This window comes from Hakea prostrata, chromosome 8 (genome assembly GCF_041222555.1).
Source record: "Hakea prostrata isolate BN-2017 chromosome 8, UWA_Hpros_2, whole genome shotgun sequence".
In the NCBI taxonomy this organism is placed as follows: domain Eukaryota; kingdom Viridiplantae; phylum Streptophyta; class Magnoliopsida; order Proteales; family Proteaceae; genus Hakea; species Hakea prostrata.
Genome location: NC_142607.1, coordinates 46394346 through 46403513, shown reverse-complemented (window position 1 = coordinate 46403513; position 9168 = coordinate 46394346). Strand labels below are relative to the sequence as shown.

Below are 9168 nucleotides of genomic sequence, written 5' to 3'. Positions count from 1 at the left end.
TCAGCGTTGCTTTTTGTCCAACCGAAGAAGAAAAGAGGAGACAATATCTGTACGGTAAGCACTCTAACCACATATATAATATTACGTGGACTGCGATTGACCAAATAGACAAAGCCAACGATAAGGTTGGGACTCTCGGCTCCGTTAGATGCACACCTCAACTTTAATCCAACGACTATAAAACATCAACATTTTGCTATATATACCAGGATAGACTCACGGCGCCGGCTAGCTCACTCTGCAAGACGACACCAGAGGCGCACGTTAGAAACGAGCCATGGCCACCACCACAGCCGCTGCAACATCATCATCGTTCCTCGGAACTCGGCTTCGGAACTTGAGCTTGCGTTCTGACTCGGGCAGGTTCCAAGCCCGGTTCAGTTTCGGTGGATTTAAGAAGAGTGCGCCGCCGAAGAAGAAGGCGGCGCCGCCACCTAAACAGATTCCCGACAGGCCGATGTGGCTCCCAGGTGCCAAGGCGCCGGAATGGCTTGACGGAAGCTATGTGGGCGACTATGGGTTCGACCCATTCGGGTTGGGTAAACCGGTCGAGTACTTGCAGTTCGATTATGATTCGTTGGATCAGAATCTGGCGAAGAACGAGGCCGGTGATGTGATCGGAATCCGGTCTGAGAGCTTCGATGTGAGACCCACTCCCTTGCAGCCTTATGACGAGGTGTTTGGGTTGCAGAGGTTCAGAGAGTGCGAGCTCATCCATGGAAGGTGGGCCATGTTGGGTGTTCTTGGTGCACTCGCCGTCGAGGGACTCACCGGTGTCACCTGGCAAGATGCAGGAAAGGTACGTAATCCCTGTTATTTTGTGGCCCAATTTATTTATTTATTTCTTTTTTTTTAATAGTAAAAAATCATTTATAATATCTAGGAAAGGTTTTTCAACAAAAAAAAAAAAAAAAAACCACAAAGGTATAAGGTTTAAAAGGCAAATTATAGTTCTTCATTTGAGGGTATAGCCTGTTCAGGCTCTCATCATTGCACCAAATTTCCTGTATTTTGATTTGCTGGCTTAGTTCCTTTATTGATGGTGTTTTTATTCAGGTATTATAGTTTTCCATTCTATATGGCCCAATACTCCAAGCTGCTCTGTCTAACTCTGGGTTATAAATGCCTGCACATAGTAACATAGATATATCATTGTTCTATCGCATATGCAAATATTGACATTTTCGTTTGGCCTATCTTATGTCTGTTGATTTTCAATAGACATTGATGGTGTAAGTTGAAATTTCCCCACCCATCTAGAAATGGCCTATAGTACCAATCCTATATTTGGCGGCCGGTTCGAAAAGGTTGCAGAATTTCTTTTCTTCCAAACAAAATAGCAAGTAATCTTGAGGTGTCCATCCCCCACTCTTGAGCCATAGTCTCACATAAATCGAGAATTGATTTTGAATTTGTTGTACTATTTTCTGTTATGAGTCCCAGGTATCCTGCTGCCCAGGTTCTTTTGGTCCATTCACATGAGATAAACAAGTGCCAATAGGTTTCATTTGCGTCACCACATAATCTGCATAGGGATGATGTATTGATCCATGATGTTATTATTGTGGCAAAAGGTAGACCTTTGTTCAGTAACCTCTAGAAGAAAATTTTGAACTTAGGATGAATTGAGAGTTTCCAAAGAAGCTTCCACTAATTTCTGGTCCCCAATATATTTGTGGCTGGACGCATTTTCTAGAGGGCTACTCATGCATGTTTTGTTGATAAGATTCTGTTCCGTGAAACCAACGAAATCCAAGTATCTTGACCTATGGATAACAATGTAAGGGGGTTCAGGAAAAGATGATGAGAGTACTCCCTGTTTCTGAAGGACGTTGAGTTGACTGCTTGCTCCATTGTTGAGTTATGCGGCTGGGCCCCAACTATGGGTCTCCTACCATATGGGTAGGTAGTACTGTGTTTGTTATCCACGAGTCCAACCAGAAAGAAGTGTTGTGGCCCAAATTATTAAACTTGAGTTTGCAAGATGGATTGCAACATATTTTGATGGGTAATCCAAATATTTTGATCCTGAAGATCTTAATCCATCATTGATCTTGGTTTAAAAGTAGTTTATGGGAGTGTATCATTGATCTTGGTTAATGGTGGCAGTGTAAGAGTGTGGATCAGCCTCCCTGATGGGGAGTACTCTCTATTCCTCGGACGGTGTTATAACCACAAATTATGTAGGGCCCACAAATAAATAAATAAAAAATTAAAAGAATAAATTCCATCACCCTAACCTTGTGGGCCTTGTAATTGGTCGTCAACAATCATCCATGGGGGAGATGGTTTGGACTCGAAGTGTGTCCTACGGTACCACTCCACTTGGTGGATCGACCATTACCTAATTTTGGGTAACCACCCATTTACCTAATGAAAGATTATATGCACTTTTATGTTCACCTACACAATAATTGTAAGATTGAGATTTTTGTATTAGGCTGCATTTGTTTGCTAGAGTAAAAGTGGAGTGCGAAAAAAATTGAAAAAGTAAATTTTTTTCATTAAATCTTAAAAGTATGGTTTGTTTGGTTGATAGAGATAAAAAAGTTGGAAACAAGCTTCATTAAATGAAGTGGCATGTTAATATTCTCACCCATGCATTTTCAAAACCCTACAAAATATGTGAAATTTTGTTAAAAAATGTGAAAAATTAAAAAGTATGACTTACATTTAACACTTTTCCACAAAATTCATTATTTTTTCTTTCTTTCTGTCTCACCCAGTTACACATGAAACTCACATGTTTTTTTTTTCCACCTCACTTTTTGCAAACAAATGCAATCTTAGGGTTTTAGATGAGAGTTCTTGTTTTACCAAAAAAAAAAGGGAAAAAAAGAGAATTCTTGTAATATTAGATGTAATACACGGCACTGATGGGTGAATCATGTTAAATCTATGGAGTTTAGATTCACTTCACCAGGATAGGTTGTTGCCAATCCTCTCAAAAAAAAAATTCTGTTTTTGTTTAATTTATTTTTAATTTGTAATTTCTTGGTGTTTGTAACGGAATCAGCTTCTTAAAAATTCAAAATTGAAGCTGATTCCTTTACAGTGTTCTTTTTAACAGTCTCTCTTGAGCTTAGGCTCTGTTTTTGGGAGATTAAGAATTCTAATTCACAGGTGGAGTTGATAGAGGGAGCATCATACCTGGGGCAACGCCTTCCATTCTCGTTGAGCACATTGATATTGATCGAGGTTCTTGTGATGGGATACATTGAGTTCCAGAGGAATGCAGAACTCGACCCAGAACAGAGATTGTACCCTGGAGGGAAGTTCTTTGATCCTCTTCGCTTAGCCTCTGACCCTGATGACAAGGCTCGCCTTCAACTTGCAGAGATCAAGCATGCTCGTCTTGCCATGGTTGCCTTCCTCATCTTTGGCATCCAAGCCGCCTTCACCGGAAAAGGCCCAATTAACTTCTTGGCCACCTTCTCTTTTTCTTAAGTTTCTGATCTCTCTTTCCATCTCTCTCTCTCTCGTCTACTCTGCTTTCTTGCCTTGGTGAGCAGTGAGTGAAATTTTTCCGGGGCCAACTCTTATTAATATAAGATTCTGTAATGCATTGTTTATCTGGAACAATTTCTCTTTCCAACCATGTTCATGAGAGAATCTCTTGTTCTTCTCATTTGATCCTCTGGATTATGGATGATGAGCTGTGGATGTGTTTATAATGGATCATAAATCACATTAATTATCACTGCAAGTCCTACTATACTGATCAGATCTAAGTAGATCACTCAAGCATTGTTAGCTATAAAGGTAAAAATGAGACAATCATATTTACTTGCTCAAAGCTCCAACTTTGATCAATGAATTTTACAAGACCACTGGGTAGTCCTTTTGCTTCATCATGAATCCATTGGCATATCCACCAGCATGGTAATTTGTTTTTCATGATAGTTTAGTTTTCCATATTATCTTTTCATCAATTTGTCATATATATTTTCTATGAAATATCACTGTTGTGTTGTTTTCCACTTTATCCACTATAGTTTAATTATTTAAAAAATATTGTCCTCAAATAATTTGGTGTTGGATTTTTAATCTCGGCATTAGATTAAGAAATGCATCAATAATCCACCGTAAACATAAGTAAACTTCAACACATCAGAATTTGAGTTGATAAAAATCCAACAATGAAGTCAACACAGGGTTGCTCAACTCATAAGACCAACATTTCTTAGTAAAGAGATCGTTGCTGGTGGCATATGTAATATCTCCATCCCTTATATAAAAATAAGCATATTGTGCTTGTGCCTAAGAATAATAACCAAAAAAAAAATCCAACAAGGAAGAGTGATGATATTATTACTTGACTCCGACTCTTACATAAGGGTGCCATTGTAATTGATTTTTTTCCCCAAAGATAATATATGTAATTGATTGCAAATCCATGGGCTCTATATGTAAGTTACCAAATGAGTGAGTCCAATGTGAGGTCTATATGCAATAGAAGTTTTTTCAGTCATTGGGAAATCGAATGCAACTATTATGTTACGTAACTATTGTCATACGTTCCCTTTGTTTCATCATTGGATACAATTGCCTGATGGGTGGGTTGTTATCAACTTGGATGGCTCGGCAAAGGAAGAGAAAGGAGGGTATGGCACTCTTGGGTGGAACCATTTGGATAAAACTATTTTTGCCCTTGTGGGTGGATCTCTTGATACAAACGTTATCCGCTGTGAATTTAAAGGCATATGGTGCGACCTTTAGGAGGTGCGGCGATGATGATATAACCTTGTAGAATTGCGCTTAGACTCCCACAATGCTCAGATTATAAATACTTTATGGTAGTATCCGTGGTATGCAGATGGAGGACATTACTGACTCTTAAAAGTGATTTCTCTCAGTGTTGGGTGGTGCAATGTGTCCACAAAATAAATGACAATGCTGATTTCTTTGCTGGGTTTGTACCGGTGCCCCATGAGCTGGTTCTAGACCCTTCGTGTCTCTTTGCCTGGTTGCATGCTCTTATTTGTGAAGAAGCATGAGACACTTCTTTCGAATGTAAATTATAATGTAATTTTCCTTATATACTAATACATATACTATTCTCGCTTTGCTCCCAAGAAAAAAAAAAAAGCAATAAAGGGCGTGACCCTTTCACTTGTTTACTCCTTTCAATGGGCTTGGGCCTTTTTGAAAATATTAACCCGAGTCCATCATACTCTATTAGTATATGTTCGAGGATATAATCGTTCTTTCACTTTAGGTAGAGGATAAAATCGTCAACAAAGTGTAAAATGGAACTAACGTGTAAGCTACATACGATTTCGTATTATTACGGTAAAGCAAAGCATTTGCTTTCAATCTGTATATATATATATATGTGTGAGAAGTCACTGCCTGTTCCCTTTTGTGCAACTTGTTTCTTGTAGATGAAGAGCAGTGAGCAGGTAAGGTTATCGATCTTCTCTTCTCTGCTTCAAAGAATCAAAATCTTGAGGCATATTCCTCTTTTTCGCATTACTGTTCCCTGTTACTTGTTCCATTATCAATACCCACATTTTGCTTTTTTAATAATTTCCTTAAATCTATACTGGGTTCTTGTTGATTTCTTTACTGATTTCGTCTGATTCCTTGCTGGGTTATGTTGGTTTCATAATTTTATTCTAGAAGAAACTCTTGTTTCGTGATTTACAAGGGAAAGAAGGAAGGTTAATGCGGTTAGCTTGTCAGATTTATAACTAGAGGAAGAAAAAAGAAGGAAGGGAAGGTGAAAGATTTTATTGTAACAGAAGAAACATGGGTAGGCTCTTTGTGATCAATCTAGAAGGCAAGATCTATAGCTGCAAGCACTGCCAAACCCATCTCGCTTTATATGAAGACATCATCTCCAAGGTGTCATCTCCTTCTCCTCAACCGGTTTACTCTTTGTTTTCTCCATGATGTTGTTAAAATCTTTGGAATCGATGATGCTCTGCTTGTTATTGGACTCTCCCTCACCATAATCTTTTCTTTTTATTTATTTATTTTTTTTTTTAATCCCCTTCTGATTTTTATGTATTGGAGATGAAAGATTAAAGTCCTATTCTTCTGTAAACGCTACAATCCAGTTTACTTCTTTCCTTTATGGCATTAGTTGGATTTCAAGAGCATGTTAATGTTGGAAACACAAAGGGCTTCCTGGAGTATGGTTATTATGTATAATGGCAGAACGTATCTTCTGGGTATCCAAGATAAATAATTTCTTTGTACTGTGACTGTAAGTTGAAGGATACTGCTAGATTCATGTAACCAATCAGTTCCCACTCTCCATCCCCAAAAGAGGGGCAACAAACAAACAAATACAGAAAAAAGGAATTGAATTTTTTATTATTATTTTTTTGGGGGGGGGGGGGGGTGTTGTTTGATTCTTGGGTTGGAGGTGTGACCTGTAGATTTGACTGGCTGGTTTCCTAATCATCTCGTTATCTTCACTTCTGGTAATGTTTTTGCTTACTGGTTTTCCTTTGTTTCAATCCTAAGATTTTGTGGGTTTGTTCAAGAAAGCTGAACTCTAGAATTAGTTTTGAATCCTAAAGGTCAAGAGAATGCTTATATTTTGAAGAAAAAGAAAAACAAAATCTATATTGAATGTATTCTAAGATGACCAATGTGTTCATTTATTTTTTCTTTGATGTTAGGATGACCAATGTGTTCATTTATTCTTTCTTTGATGTTCTTTTCAATTGGCATTTGTATGTTTCGGTGTTGTACTAACAGACCAATATTTCATTCTTGTTGTATACTCATGATACTATGTCACGTTTACTGTTGACTTTGGAAATCATTATTCTGCTAGTGGTTGTGACCAAGTTAGATGTAAACTTAACTAACTTCTTCACTTTATTCTCAACCAAATGCCCTGTAGGAAAGTTTGAAAATATATTCCCATACTGCAAGAATCTTAGAGTTTTAACATGTTGAAGTGCAAATTGCTTCTATGTTTTCTCTGTCTACTTTTTGTTAGGAATGTTTGTCCAGCAAACGTTCTGACTCAATGTTTTGCCTATTTTCTTTTATTCAGTCTTTCCACTGCAGGCATGGGAAGGCTTATCTCTACAGTAAGGTGTAAGTTTTCCTTATTTTCCATAAGCTGATATGACCGAGACCATGTGGTTTGGTTCTAGGCTAGTAGCTAGTCCCATTTTTTATGTGTGGATAAAGCATTCTGTGTAAATGCTAGTTTTGCCACTTAAAAAGATCTGTTCCAAATATCCTACATTCAGCTTAATGAGATCAGAAAACATGGCTTGAGTGTGGACCACAGCACTGGGTTTGCGTAGACACAACAGTAACTGGGCAATCCTCTTGGTAACAACTTGAGCTGGTGATGCTTGTACTACAATTAAGATAGTACTTAGACAACACCTACCAAAGGATGCCATCACTTGCTTTTTCCTCCCTTTAAACCTAAAAGATTTGCAGTCTTTGTGTCATGTACAAATTTGAATGTTCTACTTTGGAACACTGGCAATTATCCACTCCAGTGAAGCTTCGACGATGTAGTCATGTGTCCTGGTTTCAATAGGACGTGGATGATAAAAACAATGTTGAGTTCTTGGATTATGCAAGGCAAATAAATGGTTCTCAGCATAGACATTTTCTGTTCTCGGCTTAATAGTGCAACTGTTTTTTATGTTTTTGGAGGCTTGTGCTGATCTATTCTTCCTTGACGGTGCTTGACAGTGTAAATGTCTCACTTGGGGAGAAAGAAGATCGGATGATGATAACTGGAATGCACACTGTTGCTGACATTTTCTGTGTAGGATGTGGCTCAATTGTAGGGTGGAAATATGTAAGACAAGCAGAATTTTTGAAAAGTCACAGCTTCTAGATTGTCTTATCATATTTTAGCAGTTATCTTATTGGTTGATGACATTTCATCAGGAAGCTGCATATGAGAAGGCCCAGAAGTACAAGGAAGGAAAATTCATCCTTGAAAGGTAGTTGGTGAACAAGTTTTCCTGATTCTGTTTGATAGTCTGATATTTAGATGTCCCCAAGTATTTGAGATGGCATTGCCTTTGAGCAGGTTTAAGGTGTCCGGTCCTGATGGGAGCAACTACTGGGCCAGTCATGAAGCTCACATTGGTGCAAGTGATGCTGATGATGTCTGACTGCCACCGATTTGGGCAATGGTTCAACCATACAACTGTATATTCTCAATCACATTGTTCTCAACATCCATCTTCCTGTTGATGAAGATTCTATTCCATTTTTCATCCATGAATGTGATCATAAGTTCGAATTGTCAATCCGATGTGTGGTATCATTACATTCTAGATGCCCATGAAATGTTAATGGCTGTAGGCGCAAGCTTTCCCTTTCTTCTTTGTCTCCATGTGTTTGCTACATCACTTTAGGACAGATGAAAAATGATAGAACTTCTATCTTCAGGCGACTCTTGTTAATGTTGTGCTTGGTATGCATTATAGGTTTGCTAATGGAATCATACCGACCAACAACTCGACCTTATCCCAACTAAATGAGGTCAGCAGCTAAACGAGTCCATGTGAAATGCATGATCAAACTACAAAGTTGACTTTCAACAAACCACTTTGGGTCGGCTTTATGGATTTTTTTTAATGGGTATGGTCAGCTATATGGATCTATGCCTTCCTATCAATTCTGGTAGCTATCATATTTAAAACAAGACCCTAGTATGTGCATATCTTTCTTTACTTCTCTCGGGGTCATTTTCCGATTGTCCATAGCTCTTTTAGTCTTTAAAAGGTCTGCTTAGACATCGTCATGCTATAACAAACGACATTTGATGTCAATACTCTCAAATCGGCTCTAATATGATCATTCGTATGGCGATAAGTCTTAATTTTGTAAATTTGATCACACGAGTTTGACCTCCTTTTTTTTTTTAATAAGAAATAAGATCAATTATACGAGGATTTAGAGTTGCAATTACATCAATCATGACTCAAATGCTTTAAACAAGAAAGTCCTACGTGTTGGGTTGTTAGTCTAACTAGCCAATTTTTAGCAATGTAGAAAATGTGCCAAATTAGGGAATAAGGAACGAGATAAGTGTCTCTTTGCCCTTTAGCAGATATGTTGCTATTATGTTGCTATTACTACATCACACAAGATGTGTTTAAGCAGTATTTGCTTCAGTTGGGCTAATGTTATAGTTGTCTAAGTGGCTTTTAGTAACTCCTCCAAAAG

At 38.1% G+C, this 9168-nt stretch overlaps 2 protein-coding genes across 5 annotated transcripts; both read left to right on the top strand.

The window, feature by feature from the left end:
* The first annotated feature begins 224 nt into the window (after positions 1-224).
* Positions 225-3645, top strand: LOC149008216 (chlorophyll a-b binding protein CP29.2, chloroplastic-like). Its single transcript, XM_089166154.1, has 2 exons — positions 225-799; positions 3124-3645. Exons 1-2 carry the CDS (start codon positions 278-280, stop codon positions 3445-3447), a joined length of 846 nt encoding a protein of 281 aa, XP_089022280.1. The 5' UTR covers positions 225-277; the 3' UTR covers positions 3448-3645.
* A 1692-nt stretch (positions 3646-5337) lies between these two features.
* LOC149008215 (protein yippee-like) lies at positions 5338-8394 on the top strand. 4 transcript variants are annotated; one of them, XM_089166714.1, is made up of 6 exons: positions 5338-5402; positions 5623-5847; positions 7016-7059; positions 7678-7786; positions 7879-7934; positions 8024-8392. In XM_089166714.1, the coding sequence occupies exons 2-6, from the start codon at positions 5752-5754 to the stop codon at positions 8106-8108; spliced, it is 390 nt and encodes a 129-aa protein (XP_089022840.1). In that variant the 5' UTR covers positions 5338-5402; positions 5623-5751; the 3' UTR covers positions 8109-8392. The 4 variants fall into 4 exon arrangements, with proteins under 4 accessions (XP_089022840.1, XP_089022841.1, XP_089022843.1 ...); XM_089166715.1 differs by having other exon boundaries at positions 5345-5402; positions 5626-5847; XM_089166716.1 differs by having other exon boundaries at positions 5360-5402; positions 5686-5847.
* Positions 8395-9168: the final 774 nt, after the last annotated feature.

Coding starts and splice junctions, on each gene's coding strand:
- LOC149008216 (XM_089166154.1), top strand. CDS start 278: ATGGCCACCACCACAGCCGCTGCAACATCATCATCGTTCCTCGGAACT. Junction 800..3,123: donor CCTGGCAAGATGCAGGAAAG/GTACGTAATCCC, acceptor TCTAATTCACAG/GTGGAGTTGATAGAGGGAGC.
- LOC149008215 (XM_089166714.1), top strand. CDS start 5,752: ATGGGTAGGCTCTTTGTGATCAATCTAGAAGGCAAGATCTATAGCTGC. Junction 7,060..7,677: donor GCTTATCTCTACAGTAAGGT/GTAAGTTTTCCT, acceptor GGTGCTTGACAG/TGTAAATGTCTCACTTGGGG. Junction 7,787..7,878: donor CAATTGTAGGGTGGAAATAT/GTAAGACAAGCA, acceptor ACATTTCATCAG/GAAGCTGCATATGAGAAGGC.